This window comes from Eptatretus burgeri, chromosome 14 (assembly GCF_056783735.1).
Source record: "Eptatretus burgeri isolate ZD-2024b chromosome 14, Ebu_testis_v1, whole genome shotgun sequence".
Taxonomy (NCBI): domain Eukaryota; kingdom Metazoa; phylum Chordata; class Myxini; order Myxiniformes; family Myxinidae; genus Eptatretus; species Eptatretus burgeri.
In genome coordinates, this window is record NC_140974.1 from 36,119,666 (window position 1) to 36,144,809 (window position 25,144).

Below are 25,144 nucleotides of genomic sequence, written 5' to 3' on the forward strand. Positions count from 1 at the left end.
CCATAATCAATATTTTGTTGGATTCCAATTTGTATATTCATTCAATCAGATAACTGTTTCCATTTCTATTTATTTATTTATTAAAGACAATGATTATTTATTTTTAAACTGGCATCTGCAGGGAAGCAGAATTGGTTTCCAGATCCGGTGCAACACCGTAGCCTGTGCAGGCTATATATGGAGGCTTCTTAAATATCGATTCTCTCTTCCCTGGTTGAGACTGATGTAGTGACATGTCGTTCAGCCTCGTGCCCATTGTGCCCTCCCCCGTCCTACAAACACCCTGTCTCCTCCTCTCACGCTTCCCTGTCCCGGCACCGCGCCCTGCTCTTCCCCAACCACCAACACGAGTGCACCAGGACACCAATATTGAGCATTGTTGAATGCTCGCTGAACCCGAAATACTGCTCGACGTACGAATTAGAACCGCGGACACAGACACGGGAGAACATCCTTTTGCAGACGTCAAACGAACTTGGAAAGACTACAAGACACGTGCCTCCAAAGGTACATTTTGCGATCTGACGCTTCAAATGCGCCAAGAAGGTCATAACCGCAGGACGGGTTTGGAACTTCCATCCAAACGAGGCTCCTGGAAACGAGTTGTCCATCCGGAGGACGATCAAACTTGTCCAACTGCATTTTGTCTTCTGGGCGCATTTGTCTGTGAAATATGATGGGGACGCAGAACAACACACAACAGCTCATGGCTCCGTGGCTTCGAGATCTCCAGCCGTGGCTTCTTCTCGTTTGCTTGCTGGTAATGTTCACTGGCGGAAATATGGCCACCGACCTGTGCTACAACCTCGCAGGTCAGGTGCAGCAGTGCCAGCCCGAGTTTGAGAACGTGGCAGCGCGAGCCTCTGTGGAGACCAGCGACACATGCGGGACGCCCCCCGAGGACTTCTGCGTTCAAACCGGAGCCACGGGGTTCACCAAGTCATGTCACGTGTGCGATTCTATGGACCCGACGAAAAGTCATAATGCAAGTTCCATGACGGACTCGTTGGGATCGAAGAGCTGGTGGCAAAGCCGGAGCATGCACACAGGACCCGTGCAATTTCCAAACTCTGTGAACATCACTGTACGCCTTGGTGAGAGACCTTCACGTCCGAGTGGAGGAGCATCCCTCTTTATACTGTTTCCTGGACCACCATATGTGGTGCAAGCTAGATTGTGTAGTTCGTGCATTTTAATCGATGATTGGTTGCACAACTTATTACGTGTACCTGTCCATGTCCTATGGTTCATGATATGGTTTGTATGATAACGTTGCTTCGCTGAAGTCTTTAAATAATTGTCATGCTATTTATACGAGGTATATCGGACTGGTGGATTACAGTGTGGAAAAATGGTAGCTACAATGGAATGGTGTGAGTAAATTCGTGACTAAATAATGGTCTGTAAGGTGACTACGTCTGGTGTTGGCTTAATGGTTAGGGTGGCTGGATTGGGTTCATAGGGTCTTGAGTTCAAATCTTGCTCAGCTGTTGAATTAATACTCAGTCATGGGGTTAACTCAGCCTATCATCTTTCCGAGGACGGCAGAATGAGTACCAACTTGCTGGGATGATTGAACCATTTGAGTATCCTGTGTCGGAGTGACGACCTGTCCAGGATTGTGTCCAATAGCCCAGGAGACTGCTTTGGTTGCACCAACGCTCTATACAGAGTATGGTCCCAATGGATTTGTGCAATGTGATTGGTGGATTATGGTGTGACTGTGGTGGAGTATGATGTAAAGGAATGCCGGATTGTGGTGGGAGTGGTGGATTGTGGTATGACTGGTGGGTTGTGGTATATCTGGTGTATTATGACTTGACTGGTGGATTATGGTACGAAGAAATAGTGGATATGTTTTTTTTTTTGGGGGGGGGGGGTTTGTATACATAGTCGAGGCTTGTGGAAGAATACGAACTATGAGGACACAATGGATCAGGACAAAAGGAACATTTGAGGGAGGGGAAAACACCAACAGCAGAGTTGAAGGCCAAGCCAGAGGCAGAATTGGACAAACAATGGGTGTCGGGGGAATGAGGGTCAGGAGAAGATTGATACAGATACTCCTCTCAGGAGGGAAATCTGGAAATTTTGCAAGGAGGAGGGATTAGGGCAGGGAGTGGTAAATGAGGGAAGTAAAGATCATGTTTTTGGATAAGGGATGATCTGAGATGGTGGTGACAGCTGTCTTGAAGACCTGGAGAGAAGAATAAGATTGAAGAGAATGTGGAAATTGGTTCCAGAGCTGGGAAAAAAGAGGAGTTATTGAGTGGAGGTGAGCAGTGATCCTGGATTTCGGTAGTTTTACCAGAAACTAGTTGATGGTGGACCGTGTGTGCCCTGCAGAAAGGGGTGTTAGTCCTGCGATGTCGATGTGATAGTCCTTTAGACTCAGCTTCAACACGGGAGATTTCAATAAACTTGACGGCCTTGTCAAGCTGAGCAAGATGTGGGGCAGGGGAGCCAGCCCAGAGATGAGAGCAGTATTCCATCAAGCTGCAGATGAAGGCCTTCTTGTAGGTGGATAGGAGTTCAGCTGTGCCAATAAAGGACTTTGAATGATGGAGAATGCCCAGTCGGTGGCTGGCTTTGGAGGCCAACGATATATATATATATATATATATATATATATATATATATATATATATATATATATATATATATATATATATATATATATATATATATATATATATATATATATATATCGGGTGCGGGAATATTTTTCCCATGTGTGGCAGGTGTCGACGGTCGAAGTAGGGAGTTTTTGGTGAGTGAGGGGTGAGCAAGGTGAGATGCTGTTGGAAATTAGCGCGCAAATTTGAATGAAATGGCACGCCATGCGTGTGACATACAATGTGTTTGTTCTTATGTTGATTCTCCCACGGGAGGCTGCATGGTGTGTTTGCTGTTCATATTGTGGTGTGTTTGCTTGCTTGCTTGCTTCATTTGTACCATTGCTAAAAGAAAAGGGTTGAATATAAATCAGAATAGAAGCTGGAGATATAGTTAACAGACGAGGCTATTAGACCCATGCAATGCACTTCGGCCCGTTAACCCACTTGACATGAGGGGAAGGTCTGACTGCATAAAGACTTACAAAATAACTACCTGGGAATCACTTTATGTTGGGTGCCATTGCCTTAGAGGCATGCAGTTTGCAGAACCACATCAATACTTATTGACTCAATCCATTTCATCTTTTCATTTTAAATGAATTTATAAAATTTTACAAATATATATATATATATATATATATATATATATATATATATATATATATATATATATATATATATATATATATATATATATATATATAGATATATGTATATTATGTACTTTGTAATTCTGGGGTATTATTTGAAGATAAGTGACACAAATTCTCAATTTAATTCATTTTTATTCAGGCTGTAACACAAGAAAATGTAAAAATGGCAAAAGGTGTGAGTACATTCTGAAGCACTTTATATTCGCATATAGTCATCTGATGATTCTACAAAATTAACTATTTATCACTTTTCATGATCGTTTAAGTGATCGTGGATAGTTGCACGTGAGAATGCTCAATATCACTCAACATTCGTGCAGCCATTCTTAAACTCATTGCCTCATTTAAACACAGCTCCATGAAAGAAATTCATCACCAAACTGTGCTGACAGTCTCCTGTGAATTTCAACTGGTTTTATGTTCTCATTCGCAAGTAACTTGATTCATTAATTTGTGTGTCGAACCTGACTGATACTTTGCATCATTTGGACTTACATGGGTCAAATATCAAAATCTGTCACAACAATGGAATACAATTGTCGTGCTGTTAGAACACAGATTTTACGTGCTGCTATTTATTTTTAAAGTTGAGAGACATTTGCATTTGCTTGCAGATGTCTGTGATTCCGGTTCAATTTTATATTTTAAATTCCCTGCCGTACCATCAGCCAGAGAGCCGTCTAATTTGGACGTACAGGATACCGAACAAGTCATCAGAAACAAGGATGTTAAACGAGGGTATGGAGGGGAGAAGTGAGCATATTACACCTGTAACACTTACATTAACTGTGCTAGGTGTGCATTGAGATAAAGAATTGAGGGCATCATTCAATAAACGTGAAACAGTCTGTCCCATATACAGTATGCTTCCACAAATTTGTTCATGTCATGAATTTCTCACAATATTTCACAAAGTTATCGTTAATGGCCAATTTGGATTTTATACAAGGAAATAAAAGTAACTCTCGACAGAAGAGGAGAAGACCAATTGTTCCATCAAGCCTTTGTCACATCCACACCCCAAACTCCAACCAAAACACCCAATCTATGAGAGTGCACTCATCCTCCAGGACACCATTCTCAACCACACCACAAGTCCAATCAAATCTAAATCCACTCGATGGTAAGAGACATCAACATTTTAGGCAGGACATCAACAATCTCAACATAACGGGGATGTATATATTTAATATATATTTTGTAGTTTTAACGTGGGAAGTAGGGAATCAGTTAGGAGAGGGTACCATTAAAACAGACAACATGTTGACACATGACATCAGATAATTATCAACGAGAGAGAAAAAACTCAGAGAAATCAACAAGTGTGTGCTCGTGCATGCAATAATGCCAAAAGTTAGATTTGAAACGGGCCTGGACTGGACTGAATATCTGTCTGGTATGCCAAGTGAAAATTCGCATTTCAGGGGCGGATCCGAACCCTTGATTTAAGTGGGGTCGGTGAGTGTGGCAAGATACGAAGAGCACAAAGTGTGAGTTTTCAAAGTATATGGTTTCACAGCCTGCTGTGTGAACCATGGTGGGGCCCAGGGGGGAAAAGTCCCTAGAAGCTATATGGTGGATGGAATTGAAGTGGTTTGAGAGCAAAATCAGGGTAAATTACATCGAAATATGTACCATAAGATAACCTATAGGTAGTGTAGCTCTTTAAACTGCTCTTGCAGTCCTTTTGTAGGTCTTCTGTTATTATATCGCTTGGCTGCATGGCTATAAAACACACTCAAGAATTATCATTTCCAGTTCTTCTTGATTTATACTAGGGAAATTATGCAACTCAAGGAAGATGCACTTGTTGTTGGAGTCCTCGGTCTCCCTGTTTGTTCGTAAGGCGATGTTTTGTTGTCCACAGAAGGCAAATCACAGACTTAAGTGCTGAAACATCTCTTTCTCTCTCGTGTTCCACTGTGCTGATCCCATTTGTTATATGACTGGTTGGGAAAACATAACGTGTCTGTGTTGAAATCCTTCCAGCTGTAACACACAATATTTGTGGTACTTGAAAGAACAACGAGCAGAAGCTCGTGGGAAGATACCACAACATAAAAAAAAGAAATAATATCCGTATTTGTCGACCTGGTAATTACTGGATACATCAATAGATCATACATGGCAAGATGGAGGTGACAAAAAAGTGTTGGTGGGAATCAAAACCGGGTTATTTATTTATTAGACGTGATCGGAAGTGATACTACATGCAGAATCCTGAAGGATGGTGACATGCTTTTCGGTGAGAGGAAGCTCATGACGTTACATGGCCAACTGACTCAAGGGATACATTGCGTATCCGCTGCAGGTCACTCCAGGGGTGTGTGTGTGTGTGTGTGTGTGTGTGTGTGTGTGTGTGTGTGTGTGTGTGTGTGTGTGTCTGTGTGTGTGTGTGTGTGTGTGTGTGTGTGTGTGTTCCTTTACCAATCAGCTTGTAGAGCGCTTGCCATGTGGCTTAAGCAATCAAGCAAGCACCCCAACGAAACGCTGGCTGCTTGGTAGCTCAACTGACCCCGGGTGTGCTCCCTTTTCAATACGCTTGCCAAGCCAGCCGTTCCTTATCAACAATGTCGAATGATGGACTGCTTGCTTGAATGCTCAAGCAACTTGGCGAGCACTCTACATTAAACTTGGTAACTGAATGCATCCCAGGTCTAACAGTTTGTGTGTCAATCCTTGCGAGTGGAATGGAAGCGAGACATTTTTTTTTTGTGTTTTTTTTTTTTTCAGCGTTTTTAAAATGGGTCGAACCTTCCATCCAATACGGGTTTTGACGATACTAAAACGGGTCTGTGGGTTTTCACAAACAAAACGGGTCAAACCCGTGAAATCCGGGTCACTTGCCATCTATGATAGATGCTGTTAGTGTTTTCATTCTGTAAGTAACTCACAGGGGATGGCATCGTGGGGAATGACGTTTTACACAGGTGAGACATCCTAGGAGACTACGTTTATCCTGCGAAGCTGCAATAGACCTACAGGAAGCAGGTCATGTTCGCAGCTCGTGGAAGATATTTTTGTGTACATACAGTTGTATGTACGTACATCCAGCTGTTTTGTGCATGGCTTGTGGAAGATATGTTTTATAACTGTGTTATGCTCGCGGCTCGTAGAAAAAATAAGTTCGCCGTGAAAACTGCGAATACACAAGGCAATTTCCCGCAAATGTGGGAGCATGTCTCAAATTATTATCAATCGTGAATACGTGGAACCCGCGAATGTCGGGGTCTGGGTGTATATCGAACTGTGCCTTTCTGACTTTCTGACCCGATAGATGCACCATGGCAGTTAAACGTCATGTGCACATGCACACAACTTTACCTCCAGCATGGATGGCTTCAGCAATGCATACTCAGTCCATTTTGAAGACCGGTTCTGAGGTCACGGGTAAAGGACTGTGGAGTCATTGGCCATGGTTTCACTTTTATTGGAGTTCGGCCACCACAGAATTGCTTCGCTGTGACCATACAACTTTGTAGACTTAAATGGTGTTTTTACCTGTGAACTTGGTAAAACAGTAAAGAACAGTTCATGTCCTACAAAATTCAAAACTGCATGAATTGTGAGAAGTAATGTTTGTCTGCCACACGATAACATTACCTCTGCTTTATTGCCTCACCAACCAGAAGGTGAGTTTGCAGTCAGGCGAAATAATAAAACAAAATGTGCCCTTCTGACCCGATTGATGCATCAGAGTGGTTAAACGTCATGAGCACATGTGCACAGCTTCGCCTCCTGCACTGTATATACTGTTATATATATATATATACTGTACTGAATTTTTTTTTTATTCTTGAAATATTGTTATATATACAAGATATATACTGTACATGCACTACTGGTCAAAAGTTTTGGAACACCCCCATTTTTTCAGTTTTTACTGAAATTTAAGCAGTTCAAATCCAGTGAATAACCTGAAATGGTACAAACCTCAGCGGCAAACTGCCAGAGTTTTACAAAAAAGTTTAGGTTTCCAAAAACTGAAAAATAATGGAAATTTCAGAGTTGTTAAAAAAGTCCCTTTTCAGGGAACAAGTAATAGGTTAGCAATTGCAGCTATTCTGCAGCAATGGAAGTAAATTAAGCCTTGAAAGATGATGCAAACAATTCCTATAGGTGTCCCAACTTTTGTTGATGAGTTACAAACCCTCTGTCTGTATAAAAGCAGTGTTGGAACAGATTGTGTTGCTACACCCTCTGAAGCATTATTTGGACAACATTGTAATGCAGGAAGTAGTATACAGACCATGATACAAAGGAAGATAGACACACCATGATAACCCTTAAAGGTGGAGGTCTTTCCTTTCGAGAAATTGCAAAGTCAGCCAAGGTGTCAGTGAGTACAGTTTCCTGCACCATCATAAGGCACTTGGAAACTGGAGGAAACTCTGACAGGAAGAGGTCTGGCAGACCCAAAGCCACAACACAATCAAAAGACAAGTTTCTGAGAGTCAACAGCTTGCATGATAGGTGGCTCACAGGACAGCAGCTTCAAGCACAGCTTAACACTGGTCGAAGTAAGGAAGTCTCAGTTTCAACTGTGAAGAGGAGACTTCGAGCTGCAGGTTTGACAGGTCGAGTGGCAGTAAGAAAGCCATTGCTAAGATGGCAAAATAAGAAAAAGAGACTTGCCTGGGCCATGAAGTACCGCCAGTGCACTACTGAAAACTGGTCTTATGGACCGATGAATCAAAATTTGAAATCTTCGATTCATCACGCAGGGTTTTTGTACACCATCGAGTAGGTGAAAGGATGGTTCCTCAGTGTGTGACACCAACTGTCAAACATGGGGGAGGAAGCGTGATGATCTGGGGCTCTTTTGCTGGATCCAGAGTCGTATGCACCGTATGAGTGGCACCCTGAAACAAAAGGGCTACAACAGCATTTTGTATCACCATGCAATACCCTCTGGTCTACACCTAGTTGGTCAAGGGTTCATCGTACAGCAAGATAACGACCCAAAACATACCTCCAGGCTATGTTAGAACTATGTTAGAAAAAAAGAACAAGACAGTAGGCTTCAAATCATGGAATAGCCAGCACAGTCTCCAGACTTAAACCCCATTGAGCTGGTTTGGGATGAACTGGACAGAAGGGTGAAATCAAAGCAACCTACAAGTGCAACACATTTGTGGGAACTTCTGCAACAGTGTTGGGAAGAACTTTCCGAACAATATTTGATTTCCATTGCAGAAAGAATGCCACGAGTATGTTCGGCTGTTATTTCTGCAAAATGTGGCGACTTTGATGAATCAAAAATTTAGATGAAATTTTGTTCAACAAAACGATTCCATAATTTCTTTTTTATCTGCAATTGTTTATTTGTTCTTTGCTTTAATATCAGAGTACATTGAAACATTGAACTGCTTAAATTTCAGTAAAAACTGGAAAAATTGGGGTGATCTAAAAGTTTTGACATGGCAAAGGATGTATATATATGTATATATATATATATATATATATATATATATATATATATATATATATATATATATATATATATATATATATATATATCCTGACGTGAGAGCTTATCTATAGCTATATCCTGATATATCCGATCCTGATGTGAGAGCTTTGTGGGGCTTGCGAGTGACTCGTGTGATGTTGGGTGTGCAGCAACACAACAAACAGTGCTTGAAGAGTGTTTCCAGATGGGGAAATTCTTAATTGTGCCCTCTTTTCCATTGCTGCTTCATACCAAACGATCATTAATGAAACGGAAGACCAAGAAGGAACCCGTAGAAGTAAAGAGCAAAGATGGTGTCATCAGGCAGAACCTGGATAGGATTCGGTTTTCATCCGCTACTCCACAACCCTCAAAGTTATCCAGGTGCAGCCAAATGAGCCTTAGAGATAAATTTCTGCAAGAAGTCACTTCTCTCGAGAGAGATATAAAATGACAGAGAGGAATAGAGAGTAAAAGATAAAAGAGAAGAAAAAGCAAGAATTAGAATGAATGAAGAGAACTATGAAAAAATAAATAAAAAGAATTGCGAAAAAAAAAACATTAGAATGAATTGTAAATGGAACAAAGATGTCAGGAAGAACCCAGACACATATATTTCAGCAATTACTCCCCAAGCTTAAACACATGTACAAGCTACTAGAGGTTGCAAATGACGGTTTGCATCTCAATTCTTTCAAGCGCCTCATAGTGAAGTTGACTTTATCACCAACATGAGGAGTTTGGTCTTTTAGATTATTCCTGTCTGAAAGCTGTAGCTCAAGATATTGGTGAGGCCATGTTTCAATCCCCTTATGCAATGTATTTGTCTCCGTATTGGAAATTGCCATCCTAGTGATTTACATTAGCGTACAATGAAGTTTTCCCAATGTCCTTATCCTACATGTAACTTATGTTCAAGGCTTCTCAATGAGCCCTAGAATACTTTAAAATAATAAAACTGGATGATGTGTCTATAGGTAAGTACTATCTCAGACATTATAACAATTTTACATCATTTTTTTTAACATAGATTCTCATATTAAAAGTTTACAAACATAAAAAACTCCCCTTTTATTATTTTTATAAAACTGCAGTGATCAAATTCAACAGGCTGCTGGATTAACCTGTTAATGGGGCAGATAACAGCAATTTTTGAGAGGAATCGTGCAAATGATGATACAAGCATCAAATTTGGCACATTTGTTCTCCAGGGGATTCTAATCAAATCTGCCTGATTGGCCATTTGAAAATACAAATTTGAAAAATTTGAAAAAAAAAAAACTTCAAAAAAGTCAAGATCACGAATCAATGTTGGATGCTGGCTGAGATTGGTGAATGTTTCAGAAACATCATCAAAGACATTCCAAGTCTGCCATGCAGTTTTCTTCCCTTTACCGTGGAAGGCAGACACGACGTCACATCCAGTGAACGCATGGAAGTATGGGATCCCTCGAACTTTCTCAGGCCCTATTGCAGAAACTACATCATGGACTGGAATCCATCGTGCATTGACTCCTTGGCCAAAGGCAATCCACATGTTCTCAAGACCTAGTTCCTGTAAGGATGGCAGTACAGATATTGCTATCACTAGTACGTCCGTGTCATTAGCCTTAATGATAATGGACTTGCTACCATCTGTCGTTGCATCCCTGGCGTGTACAAATATTCGAGTGTCAGCTTCTTCATGACAACATGGAGACACAGCATCCAGTGACTTCCTTGTGTTGCTAATGGCATCTTCTCCTTTTGTGACAATAACTGTACTTGTCGTCTGTGCTTCACACATCTTTTCTGCAAGGAAGTGAAATAGCTCGGTCTTGTTGCTGTCATCTCGAAGAAAGCTTCTCCAGTTACTTGGGGTCTTACTGGTTCCTGTCACTCTTCTTCCGATTCCTTGCCCCCTTTTCGACCTTGCCTCAGACTTCAGACTTGACTTTTTGTACACATCAAACACTAAGTCCACCCTCTCGTACATGGCACCATAGGATTCCACCTTTGGGATGATGTCTTCTTTAACATAGTCATCAAATATCTTTGAAGTGCGTGGAGGTAGGGCATTGATAAGTGCTGAGCCATAAATGATGACTGCATCTCCCCTTGGTTCTCTGTCTGGGATGTTCACTTGTGCTTTAAGAATTTCAGCCAGCTGTGACTTCAAATTTTTTTGAAGTTGTTTTTTTTTTGAATTTTTTCAAAATTTGGATTTTCAAATGGCCAATTGGGCAGATTTGATCAGAAAGCCCTGCAGAACAGAAATGCCAAAGTTGATGCTTGTATCATAATTTGCACGATTTTTCTACTATCTACTACACTATGTATCAAAGGAATGGACTTGATGTTAGGAAGGCTGAAACAAGGCTTGGAGAAGCCAGTTTTAGCCAGGCACCTGTTAGCCATCACTCACATGATCTGGTAAAGATAGTTTGGGTGAGAACGCATTTGCGTGGCTTTCTTTTCTTAGAGCAAGTGTGAGTTCTACAAATAAGAACTTCCTGAGTTATAGTATGGTGGCATATAGTATTGAATGTCACACATCGGCTTTCAAGATGAATTCAGTTTTCTTGCAGATAGACCACAACGGGTGGAGTGTAATAATATGGTGTGACGTGTGAGGTTTTTGAGTCCCGGTGCACCACAAGGTTGTGTTATTTCCCCTATTTTGTTTTCTTGTTACACAAATGATGTGTCAGTTCAAGTCCTAATTGTAGTGTTATCAAATGTGCAGTTGATACAGTAATTAGTGGATTTCTACTAAACGATAAGCATGAATACGTTAACTAAGTTCAGAGGTTTGAAGACTGGTGTGTGTCCAGTTACCAAGTTTATTGTAGAGCGCTTGCCAAGTGGCTTAAGCACTCAAGCAGGTACTCCTTTCAAAACCATTGATAAGGAACGGCTGGCTTGGTAAGCGCTAGCTGAATGCTTGGTAAATGAACACCCCCTTGTGAGAGTGGCATCATTATTTAGTTTGTTTATGTCAATAAGACAAAGGAAATTATTTTTTGATTTTCACCTCTTAACAGGTGGACGTGACCCTTTGATTAATAATTATTCATGACCAGAGTAGAGAACAAGTCTCCGAGCATAAGTATTTGAACACTGATCGATCACGAATTGAAACAGAGCAATAATTCCCAAGTGTTGGCCGGTAAAGCAAATGAAGCATGATTCTTTTTATGGAAATTGAGTTTCATGTCCATCATAGCATTTTGGTTCTTTTCTGTCAGTCTTTGATCCCAAAATATTATAACTTTCAGGTTATTATGTACGTTTAGTGACTTGTCATAAGAGAATCTAAAGGGGATTAGAAAGACCAAGGAAGATTGTCTGACGAGTAATGTTGGCAAACCTTCCCTCCATTCATACCTTGTATGAAAAACATGGATAGAAAGTTTATAAGATGATGCAAAACCCATCACTCCCACTTCATAATTGTTACAGTTTCCGTCATTCAGGCATTCAGCTTTGTGTTCCACTTTCATTATGCTGTCTTCTAGACAATCATCTGTGCTAAATGCAATTCATATTTTCAATGCAATGCAAAAAGGGCTCGATGCAATGCCAACACCCCTTTCCATAATCATAATTCTCAAGCTTTGATTCTGAATTGCCAGTGTATGTGAAATTTATATTTAATTTTTTTGTCATGGACAATAAATGTAATGAAGTGAATGAAATAGTACTTTATGTTTAGCATTTTCTCACATGTGTTGGAGATACCATTAATGTGTGATAAAGGATAAAGCTGCAACGTTGTATAAAGATTACTAATCAAAAGTGTGTCTGCTGGGTTGAATGGTTAATGATTTGTTTATTCCCCCACTGGTTAGTATGGGTTTCATTTTCATGGCTGTTCACTCTTGCTCATTGCTCAGTCTGTACTTGAACGGCTAGAAGGGCTGGTCAGATCAAGGGGAAACTTCACAAACAAAAACTCCAAGGGTGGTTGATTTAAGTTTCTTAATGAATAATTGATCGGTCACATGGTTTGGCAGCCACATTGGATTTAAGAAAAACTATTAAAGAATGTTTTCTCTGGAACCACTTACTCTATCGAAGCGAAACTTTGCAACTATCATCCAATGAAACGCGCAGCTGCATATACAATAAAAATTATGATGTCACAAGTCACATGGTTTGGCGGCCATCTTGGATAGAAAAACACACCTTGTCCGATCAACATGAAACTTAACAAGCATGATCCCCTACCCGATTAGAGGGAGCATTTACATTTATGATGCAATAGGTCACATGGTTCGGCAGCCATATTGGATTGAAAATTTAAAAAATGCAAAAGTCTTCTTCTCTGAAATGACGGAAGAGATTGAGGCAAAACTTTACAGGTATGACTGCCTATCCATGATGAACAAAAAACTCTCACCTCCTTTTGATGTAGGTCACATGGTTTGGCAGCCATATTATTTATATTGAAGGGAAAATATTAAATAATGTTTACTCTGCAACCACTGCATCAATCAATGTGACTCTTTAAAATTATGATGGAGCAGTCATGGGGAATGAAGGTTTTAAATTTCAACCCAATCGGCCACAATGTCTGGCAGCTAGAATTATTTAATTATTTGAATTAGAACTTTTCAATTTTTTTTCTTTGCATCAGGCTCACTTGGCTGCACCTGCATGCATTTGAGGGTACAGGAGTAGCAATTCAATTGATACTGATGATGGCCCCATGAAAAATTGTCAACTGTGTACATAATAAATGGATGAAACATGGCCTGTTTGTCAGTGCATAACTTCTGAATCCCGTGTCGTAGAAAATCGTATTGGGCCTCATTTGACTCAGGAGAATCCTGCTTTATGCTTTGCACCGTTGGTGTCCACATTTATTACTTTGTGTTCAGGTAATTTAAGCGCCAATTCAATTCATACCAACAATGTCCCCAGGAAAAAGGGCCAACTACATACGTAAAAAAATAGATTGAACACTTCGTATTAATCGGTCCGTAACTCGTCAGTCTCGTGTTGTATCAAAGCAGGGTGGGATTTGTATCAAAGCCGGACATCTTGGTACCCAGTCGTCACTGCCAACAGTTATAAAGTGGCAGTTATAGTTATGATTTTTCTTATTCCGCCGGAGATTTTTGGGGGTTTTTTCGCTTTAAAATACATTTTCTCAGCAACCGTAGGTCTGATCAACACGAAATGTTCACCTCCGTACGTATATTTTTTGTGGCATACTTAGTTGATCATTATGATGTCATATGTCACATGGTACGGCGCCATCTTTGAAAAAACGAAAAACTTTGGACCTCTTTTTCTCTGAAACCGTGCAATGGAAAAAATTGAAACTTGGCACACGTTGCGAACTTCCCATTTAATGGGGAATACGTGTGATTTTCGTGATGTCATCGGTGAAGTGGTATCCTGGTGAAAATTTGATGGGGAGAACGCTGCATTGGAAAAATGTGAAATTTCTTCAGCGTAATCTATGCAGCAACTCACTGTAGTAAAAAAATTATTATGTATCATAGGTCATTTGGTTCGGAAGCCACATTGTTTTGAAAAAAAAAACATTTAAAAAAACCTTCTCGAGAATGGCTTTTCAGATCAAGGGGAAACTTCACATACATATTCTCCAACGATAGGGGATATAAATTTATTCATGCATAGTTGATAGGTCACATAGTTTGGCAGCCATATTGGATTGAAGAAAAATATTAAATAATGTTTTCTCTGGAACCACTTAACCTATCAAAGCGAAACTTTGCAATTATTATCTACCGCCATGGCTGCAGATATGGTAAAAAAATATATATGATGTCACACGTAACAAGGTTTGGCGGCCATATTGGATAGATTAATGCACTCATCCGATTAGCACAAAAACTTCGCAACCATGATCCACTACCCCCATTAGAGGCAGAATATAAATTTCTGATGTCAGAGGTCACATGGTTTATCAGCCATATTTGATTGAAAAAAATTTAAAATTCAAAAATCTTCTTCTCTAGAACAGCTGGACAGATTGAGGTGAAACTTTATGCACATTTTCCCCAAGGCATCTTTTTACAAGTTTGTTAATTTCTAATTGATAGGTCACTTGGTTTGGTGGCCATATTGAATTTACCCTAAAACCTTCAAACAAATTTTCCAGAATGGCTGGTCAGATCAAAGGGAAGCTTCATGCACATATTCTACAAGGCAAGGAGATATAAGTTTGTTGATGAACAATTTATAGGTCACATGGTTTGGCAGCCATATTGGATTGAAGAAAAATATGAAATAATGTTTACTCTGGAACTACTGCATCATTCGATGTGAAACTTTACAATTATGATACAGCAAACATTTCGAATGTATCTTTCAAATTTCAACCTGATCAGCCTCAAGGTCTGGCAGCTAGAATAATTTAATTATTTCAATCAGAGAACTTTAAGAATTTTTTTTCTTTTTTTGCATAAGGCTCACTTGGCTGCACCTGAATGCCTTTGAGGGTACAGGAGTAGCAATTCATCAGTATCAATTGATACTGATGATTGCCAAGGAAAATGGTCAACTGTGTTCATAATAAATGGATGTAATGTGGCCTGTTCCTCGGTCCATAACTTGTGAATCCCGTATCATAGAGAAATGAGAGGGGCTTCGTTGGATGCAGGGAGCCCCACTTTGTGCTCTGCACCAATGGTATCCACATTTATTACTTTGTTTTCAGGTTATTTAAACACCAATGCAATTGATACAGACTATGTATTCAGGAAAAAGGACTAACTGCTGACATATTAAATAGAATGAATGTGGCATGTTACTCGGTCCATAACTTGTTAGTCCGACATTGTATCAAAGCAGGGTGGTATTTGTATCAGAGCCAGACGTCTTGTTACCCGGTCAATACTGCCAGCAGTTATAAAGTGGTAGTTATTAGGGTACCCAGTCAAATGGACTGGGTAACCTATTGTTTTTCTTCTGTTTATTTCTTATTTCTTATTTCTTATTTATTCTTTTTCCACCAGCAATTCGCGGGTTCTTTCGCTTTAAAAATCATTTTCTCAGGAAGGGTAAGTCCGATCGACACGAAATTTTCACCATAGTATGTATCTTTTCTGATAGCATACTCAAATGATAATATTGTGACGTCATAGGTCACCTGGTACTGCACCATCTTGAAAAAAACGATAAACTTTGGACCTCTGTATCTCTGAAACGGTGCAATGGAAAAATATTTCGATTCACACATTGTAATGACCTCCCAATGGGGAAGAGGGGTGATTTTTCTTGACATCATCAGTGAAGCGGTATTCCAGTGAAAATTCGTCAAGTAGAATGCTGCATATGAAAAATCTTAAATTTCTTGAGCATCATCTACACAATTCACCGCAGAAAAAAATTTTGTGACGTCATAGGTGACTTGGTTCGGCAGCCATCTTGTTTTGAATTTTTTTTTTTAATCTTCTTCTGCAGAACGGTTGGACAGATTGAGGCGAACCTTTACACACACATTCCCCATGACGTCCTTTTTCAAGTTTGTTAATTTCTTATTGATAGGTCACATGGTTTGGTGGCCATCTTGAATTTACCCTAAAACCTTCAAACATCTTCTCCAGAATGGCTGGTCAGATCAAGGGGAAACGTCACATAAGTATTGCTCACGAGTAATGAATATACAGTGGGGAGAACAAGTATTTGATACACTGCCGATTTTGCAGGTTTTCCCACTTACAAAGCATGTAGAGGTCTGTAATTTTTATCATAGGTACACTTCAACTGTGAAAGACGGAATCCAAAACAAAAATCCTGAAAATCACATTGTATGATTTTTAAATAATTAATTTGCATTTTATTGCATGAAATAAGTATTTGATCACCTACCAACCAGTAAAAATTCCGGCTCTCACAGACCTGTTAGTTTTGTCTTTAAGAAGCCCTCCCATTCTCCACTCATTAGCTGTATTAACTGCACCTGTTTGAACTTGGTATCCGCATAAAAGACAGCTGTCCACACTCAATCAATCAGACTCCAACCTCTCCACAATGGGCAAGACCAGAGAGCTGTCTAAGGACATCAGGGACAAAATTGTAGACTTGCACAAGGCTGGGATGGGCTACATGACAATAGGCAAGCAGCTTGGTGAGAAGGCAACAACTGTTGGCGCAATTATTAGAAAATGGAAGAAGTTCAAGATAACAGTCAATCTCCCTCGGTCTGGGGATCCATGCAAGATCTCACCTCGTGGAGCCTCAATGATCATGAGAAAGGTGAGGGATCAGCCCAGAACTACTAGGCAGGACCTGGTCAATGACCTGAAGAGAGCTGGGACCACAGTATCAAAGAAAACCATAAGTAACACACTATGCCGTCATGGATTAAAATCCTGCAGCGCACGCAAGGTCCCTCTGCTCAGGCCAGCGCATGTCCAGGCCCATCTGAAGTTTGCCAATGACCATCTGGATTATCCAGAGGAAGAAAGGGAGAAGGTCATGTGGTCTGATGAGACCAAAATAGAGCTTTTTGGTTTCAACTCCACTCGCCGTGTTTGGAGGAAGAAGAAGGATGAGTACAACCCCGAGAACACCATCCCAACCGTGAAGCATGGAGGTGGAAACATCATTCTTTGGGGATGCTTTTCTGCAAAGGGGACAGGACGACTGCACTGTATTGAGGGGACGATGGATGGGGCCATGTATCGCGAGATCTTGGCCAACAACCTCCTTCCCTCAACAAGAGCAGTGAAGATGGGGCGTGGCTGGGTCTTCCAACATGACAATGACCTGAAACACACAGCCAGGCCAACTAAGGAGTGGCTCCGTAAGAAACATCTCAAGGTCCTGGAGTGGTCTCGCCAGTCTCCAGACCTGAACCCAATAGAAAATCTTTGGAGGGAGCTGAAAGTCTGTGTTGCCCAGTGACAGCCACGAAACCTGAAGGATCTGGAGAAGATCTGTATGGAGGAGTGGGCCAAAATCCCTGCTGCAGTCTGTGCAAACCTGGTTAAGAACTACAGGAAACGTCTGATCTCTGTAATTGCAAACAAAGGTTTCTGTACCAAATATTAAGTTCTGCTTTTCTGATGTATAAAATACTTATTTCATGCAATAAAATGCAAATTAATTATTTTTAAATCATACAATGTGATTTTCAGGATTTTTGTTTTAGATACCGTCTTTTACAGTTGAAGTGTACCTCTGATAAAAAATTAGAGACCTCGATGTGCTTTGTAAGTGGGAAAACCTGCAAAATCGGCAGTGTATCAAATACTTGTTCTCCCCACTGTAAGTTTGTTAATTTCTAATTGATAGGTCGCAAGGTTTGGCAGCCATGTTGGATTCAAGAAAAATATTAAATAATGTTTTCTCTGGAATCGCGTAACCTATCGAAGCAAAAATTTGCAACTATCATCTTCCATCATCTATCTATAATTCCAGCAATGTGTGTGTGTGTGTGTGTGTGTGTGTGTGTGTGTGTGTGTGTGTGTGTGTGTGTGTGTGTCTGTGGCCACTGTTTCTTGACAACCACTGGTCCGATCTAATTGAAACTTGCCAGGTATATTGCTGGGGACCTGAGTATGTGCCTTTTCAAGGTTTGAAATTAATCGGACAAGTGGTTCCCAAGTTATGGCCATTTATTTACCAAACCAATGACAGGACACGTTGCTGCGTAGGCGTGGCCGTTGGGGAAAGGGCGCACTCCTCATTACGGGTTAAACGTACGGACTTCCGGATAGTGATGACTTACTGTATTCAAATAATTTCTCGATTTATTATGCGTATTTATAGATAAACACAATGCCCCAATTCAGTCGTCGTTTACGAGAACGAAGGAACGGCCTGTGTAGTTTTTTAAAAGTTTTTTTTTTGCACGTACGGCCACGCACGTATGGGCACGTGAGAGTGAAGGAACGGCCTGGGTGGTTGTTGTTCCTGGCATGCGGTTTGAAAGTTTTTTTTCTGCACGTACGGCCACGCACGTACTGGCATGCGAGAGTGAAGGAACGGTCTGTGTGGTTGTTGTTCCTGGCACGCGGTTTGAAAGTGTTATTTTTTTTTTTGCATGTACGGCCACGCATGTACCGGCATGCACTAGTGTCTGCAAAAAAAGTAAAAATTTTGACATCAAAAGTCACATGGTTTGGCAGCCATCTTGGATAGAAAAACGCACCTTATCCGATTAACACGAAACTTCACAAACGTATTCCACTACAGGATTGGAGGCAGAATGTAAATTTATGATGTCATAGGTCACAAGGTTCATCAGCCATCTTGGATTAAAAATAAATAAATTTTAAAAATCTTCTCCAGAACGGCTAGACAGATTGAGGGAAAAATTCACACACACTTTCCCCAAGACGTCCTTTCACAAGTTTGTAAATTTCTAATTGATAGGTCACATGGTTTGGCGGCCATATTGAATTTACCCTAAAACCTTCAAACATCCTCTCCAGAACGGCTGTTCATATCAAGGGGAAACTTCACAAACGTATTGCACACGAGTAGTGAATACAATTTTGTTAACTTATAATTGATAGGTCACATGGTTTGGCAGCCATGTTGGATTCAATAATTATATTAAATAATGTTTTCTCTGGAACCACATAACCCATCGAAGCGAAACTTGGGAAATATAATCTACCCCCATGCCTGCATATACGTTAAAAATTATGACGTCACATGTCATGTTTTGGCGGCCGTCTTGGATAGAAAAACGCACATTGTCCGATAAACACGAAACTTCAGAAACGTGTTCCACTACACGATTGGAAGCAGAATATAAATTTATGATGTCATAGATCACATGGTTCATCACCCATCTTTGATTGAAAATTAATAAATTTAAAAAATCTTCTTCTCCAGTAAGGCTGGACAGATTGAGGCAAAAATTCACACACACTTCCCCCAAGACATCCTTTCACAAGTTTGTTAATTTCTAATTGATAGGTCACATGGTTTGGTGGCCATATTGAATTTACCCTAAAACCTCCAAACATCTTCTCCAGAATGGCTGGTCAGATAAAGGGGAAACTTCAAAAACATATTGCACACGAGCAGTGAATATAAGTTTGTTAATTTCTAATTGATAGGTCACATCGGTTGGCAGCCATGTTGGATTGAAGGATCAATATTAATTAATGTTTACTCTGGAACTGCTGCTTCTATATATGCGAAACTTCACAATTATAATTTAGCAGACATGTGAAACGTGGATTTAAAACTTCAACCCGATCAGCCACACGGTTTGGCAGCCAGAATGATTTAATTATTTGAATCTGAGAACTTTTAGATTTTTTTTTTCCAGAAGGCTCACTTGGCTGCACCTGAAAGTGTTTGAGGGTACAAGAATAGCAATTCAATTGATACCGACAATGTCCCCAGGAAAAAGAGCTAACTGCATAAATAAGAACTAGTTTGAACACTTTGTGCTACCCGGTTCGTAACTCGTCTGTCCTGCGCTGTCCCGAAGCAAGGCTGCATTTGTATCACTATTAAATAATGTTTTCTCTGCAACCACTTATCCTATCAAAGGGAAACTTTGCGACTATCATATTAGTCTCACGTTGTATCAAAGGCGGACGTCTGGGTTCCCGGTCATCACTGCCAGCAGTTATAAAGTGGCAGTTCCAGTTTCTTATTCTTTTTCCGCCGACAATTTACGGGTTTTTTCGCTTTAAAAATCATTTTCTCAGGAACGGTAAGTCCGATCGAAACGAAATTTTCACCACAGTGTGTATCTTTTTTGATAGCATACTTGCCTGATAATTATGACGTCATAGGTCACGTGGTACGGGCGCCATATTGAAAAAACCGATAAAATTTGGACCTTTGTATATCTGAAACCGTGCAATGGAAATTTTTTTTGCTTCATGTCTTTTAATGAGCTCTCCATGGGGAACTCGAGTGATTTTTCGTGACGTCATCGGTGAAGCGGTATGCTGGTGTAAATTCGTCAAGTAGAACACTGTATGGGAAAAATCTTAAATTTCTTGTGCGTCATCTGCATAACAACAAATCACCACAGAAAAAAATATTATGACGTCATAGGTGACTTGGTTCGGCAGCCATCTTGTTTTGAACAAAATAATTTGAAACATCTTCTCCAGAACGGCTGAACTGATTGAGGCGAAACTTTACACCCACATTCCCCATGACATCATTTTACAAGTTTGTTAATTTCTTATTGATAGGTCACATGGTTTGGCAGCCATGTTGGATTTAAGAAAATATTAAATAATGTTTTCTCTGGAACTGCTTCATCTATCGAAGCGAAAATTTGCAACTATCATCTACAATCGTTTATGCACGCATGGTAAAAATTATGACATCACAAGTCACGTGGTTTGGCGGCCATCTTGGATGGAAAACGCACCTTATCTGATATAAAGCAAAACTTCACACACGTATTCAATATGGCATATTGAAGGGGAAATATTAAGTAATATTTACTCTGGAACCATTGTGTCAATATATGTGAAACTTAACAATTATTATCTAGACGACATTTGAAGCGTAGTTTTAAAATTTCAACCCGATCGGCCACACGGTTTGACAGCCAGAATTATTTAATTATTTGAATTTTTGAACTTTTACATTAGTTTTTTTTTTTCCAGAAGGCTCACTTGGCTGCACCTGCATGCGTTTGATGGTACAGGAATAGCAATTCAATTGATACCGATAATGTCCCCATTAAAAAGGGCTAACTGCATTCGGAATAAATTGATTGAACACTTGTTTTGTGCTACCTGGTTCGTAACTCATCAGTCCCGCAATGTGTCGAAGCAGGGCTGTATTTGTATTACGATTACATAATGTTTTCTCTGGAACCACTTCTCGTATCTAAGCAAAGCTTTGCAACTATCATCTACAGAAAGTCTCATGTTGTATCAAAGGTGGATGTCTGGGTACCCGGTCATCACTGCCAGCAGTTATAAAGTGGCAGTTCTAGTTATTCAATTGAATTTAGAATGGGATTAAAATAAATTCAATTCAAATCAAATGGAAGACCAAATAGGTGCAGTCCTGCATTGGAGTCATCAGAAGGAATCCGAACAAGCAAAATGCAAAGATGAAGTCATCAGGAGGAACCTGAGTAGGATTCACATTTCAGCTCTTACTCCTCTACCCTCAAACCCATCCAGGCACAACCAAGTGAGTCTCAATCAAAAAAGAGAACAGAAAAAAGAAAGAATCCACATCCAAAAAAAAAAAATTCTGGCTGCCAGACCATGTGTCCGATTAAGTTGAAATTTAAAATACCAGTGTGGGCCCGTACGTGCGGGCCCGTACATGCGTGCCCGTACGTGCGTGACCGTACGTTCAAAAAATTATAATAATAGCTTTCAAACCACATGCTAGAAACAACCACACAGGCTGTTCCTTCGCTCTCGCGTGCCCGTACGTGCGTGCCCATACGTGCGTGGGCGTATGTGCATGCCCGTACGTGCATGGCCGTAGGTGCAAAAAAAAAAAGAATTGTCAAGTCAATTGTGACGTCATAGCACCATGTCCTGTCATTGGTTTGGTAAATAAATAGCCATAACTTGGAAAGCACTTGTCCGATTAATATCAAACCTTGAAAAGGCACATCCACAGGTCCCCAGCAATATAGCTGGCAAGTTTCAATTAGATTGGACCAGTGGTTGTCGAGAAACAGTGGTCACAGACACACACACACACACACACACACATTGCTGGAATTATAGATAGATAGATATATTTTTTCCCTATAATTTCATCTCCCTAACCCCCTTTCTGTCTTTGTAAGGCTAACTTATCCTGTCAACCTAACCTACTCCCAACCCCTAAAATCCTTTCTGGAGGGGAATAAGGAAGAGTCTAGCGTCCTGTCTCGAGGCCCAACAAAGCCTCAGAATGGCCTCCCACATATTTCAGCAATCTACCAAGGTGGGTCCAGCGGCCTATGGAGAGCGAAGGGATGGATGGTGTGAAGGGGGCCACGTTTCCTATCTACTCTATTCTTTATTATCCTATCCTATCCTCTATCCTGTCCTCTATCCTATTATTATCCTACAAGCCGAAACCCCGTCACAGACGGATTCCGTTCATTCAACCACCCTCACCAGCTCACCCACACTCGAGGGACATGGACTGGACAGGGCATGCTTGCCCCCGCCTACTCATCCCCCGCCCCTGCCCCATTTCCCCCCGCCTCCCCCACCCCCCGCCTTCAATTTGCTTACCCCCGCCCAAAAATTTAATTACCCTGACCCCACCCCTGCCTCTTCACTCCCCGCCCCCGTCTCTTGATTCCCCACCCCACTTACCCCGGGCCCCCACCCCCTGTCCACCCCCTCACAATCAACCCCGCCTAATTCACCCCAGCCCCCGCCCACTCATCCCCCCCCCCCATTTCATCCATCTTCCACTTTCAATTTGCTTACCCCCGCCCAAAAATTTGCTTACCTTTCCCCCCGCCTCTTCACTCCCTGCCCCCGTCTCTTCATCCCTCGCCCCTGCCTCTTCACTCCTCACCTCCGTCTCAACGAAAAGTGTTTATTCTGCTTCAGATTTGAAAGTTGACTGTTGCCACTATGTGCGATGCACTCTTACAGGTACGAAGTTTCTTTCAGTCCAGGTCACTACCGAGAAAAACGTGACGTGACCGCTGGGAGGAGCACAAAATTGGTCTTTCAGTATTAATATATAGATCCTCTCTACTCTATGCTGTCCCATACATGCGTGGCCGTACGTGCGTGCCTGTACATGTGTGGGCATACATGCGTGCCCGTACGTGCAAAAAAAAAAAAGAAGAATTGTGACGCCAATCGTGCAAAAAAATTTCATAAAAATAAATAAATTAAAGAAGAAGAATTGTGACGTCAATCGTGACGTCATAGCACCGTGTCATAGCACCGTCATTACCGCTTCTCCGATTAATATCAAACCTTGAAAAGGCACATCCACAGGTCCCCAGCAATATTCCTGGCAAGTTTCAATTAGATCGGACCAGTGGTTGTCGAGAAACAGCGGTCACAGACACACACACACACACACACACACACACACACACACACACACACACACACACACACACACACACACACACACACACACACACACACACACACACACACACACACACACACACACATTCAGATACAGACACACAGAGATTGCTGGAATTATAGATAGACTGTGCGTCTAGACCCGTACATAGATAGACCCGTACGTGCGTAATCCCGTACACCCATCACAGATTTTGTAGTTTGCTTTTGTAGTGCATGCCCGTACACCCATCACAGATTTTCCAACCAACAGATTTTGAAGGATCTGATGGATGACGTACCTACGGGCGTGCCCATACGTGCTTGGCCATACATGCGTGGCCGTACGTGCAAAAAAAAAAAAAAAACTTTCAAACCGCGTGCCGAAAACAACAACCACACAGGCCTTTTAAAATGGCACCCAGCAGTGATCCTAGGGCAGTATCAATTGTGACGTCATATCAAATGAAGAAGAAGACGAATTGTGACGTCAATCCTGCAAAAAAAAAAGAAGAAGAATTGTGACGTCAATCGTGATGTCGTAGCACTGTGTCCTGTCATTGGTTGGAAAATAAATGGCCCTAACTTTGGAACCGCTCGTCCGATTAATATCAAACATTGAAAAGGCACATCCACAGGTCCCCAGCAATATTCCTGGCAAGTTTCAATTAGATCGGATCAGTGGTTGTCGAGAACCAGCGGTCGCAGAAACACAGACACACAGACACACAGAGATTGCTGGAATTATAGATAGATAATGATTTTAAAGATAGTTTTAAAAAAATTCCAGAGATTTAGCGGTATTGAAGCAGTCTCATATTTCACCCTCATACGTCACCCGATTTAGCACGTTCAAGTACTGCTTAACGGGAGGGTTTTGGAAGTGACAAGAAGGCGATTTGTGTTCTCCAACGTTGAAGTATATCTATCTATAATTCCAGCAATCTCTGTGTGTGTGTCTGTATGTCTGTCTGTCTGTCTGTGTCTGTATGCGACTGCCGTTTCTCGATGACTGCCTGTCCGATCTGATTGAAACTTGCCAGGAATATTGCCGGGGACCCGCGGATGTGCCTTTTCGTGGTTTGATATTAATCGGACGAGCGGTTCCCAAGTTACGGCCATTTATCTGTCGACCAATGGCAAGACACGGTGCTATGACGTCACGAATGACATCACAATTAATGTGTATTTATTTATTTATTTATCTTTTTGCACGATTGACGTCACAATTCTTCTTCTTCATTTGGTATGACGTCACAATCGACCCTGGGGACCTGAGTATGTGCCTTTTCAAGGTTTGATATTAATCGGACAAGCGGTTCCCAAGTTACGGCCATTTATCTGTCGACCAATGATGACAGGACACAGTGCTATGACGTCAAGAATGACATCACAATTAATGTTTATTTATTTATTTGTTTATTATTTTGCACGATTGAAACTTGCCAGGAATATTGCTGGGGACCTGTG

General features: G+C 41.0%; 1 protein-coding gene across 2 annotated transcripts in view; it reads left to right on the forward strand.

Moving 5' to 3' along the window:
- The first annotated feature begins 227 nt into the window (after positions 1–227).
- Positions 228–25,144, forward strand: part of LOC147012966 (laminin subunit gamma-1-like) — a 253,798-nt gene continuing 228,881 nt past the window's right edge. Inside the window, exon 1 of one of the 2 annotated variants that reach the window (XM_085854370.1) lies at positions 228–1,094. In XM_085854370.1, the coding sequence (XP_085710496.1) occupies positions 674–1,094 (421 nt within the window). In that variant the 5' untranslated portion in view covers positions 228–673. The remainder of the gene's footprint in view (positions 1,095–25,144) is intronic. The other variant, XM_085854369.1, reaches the window with a different exon arrangement.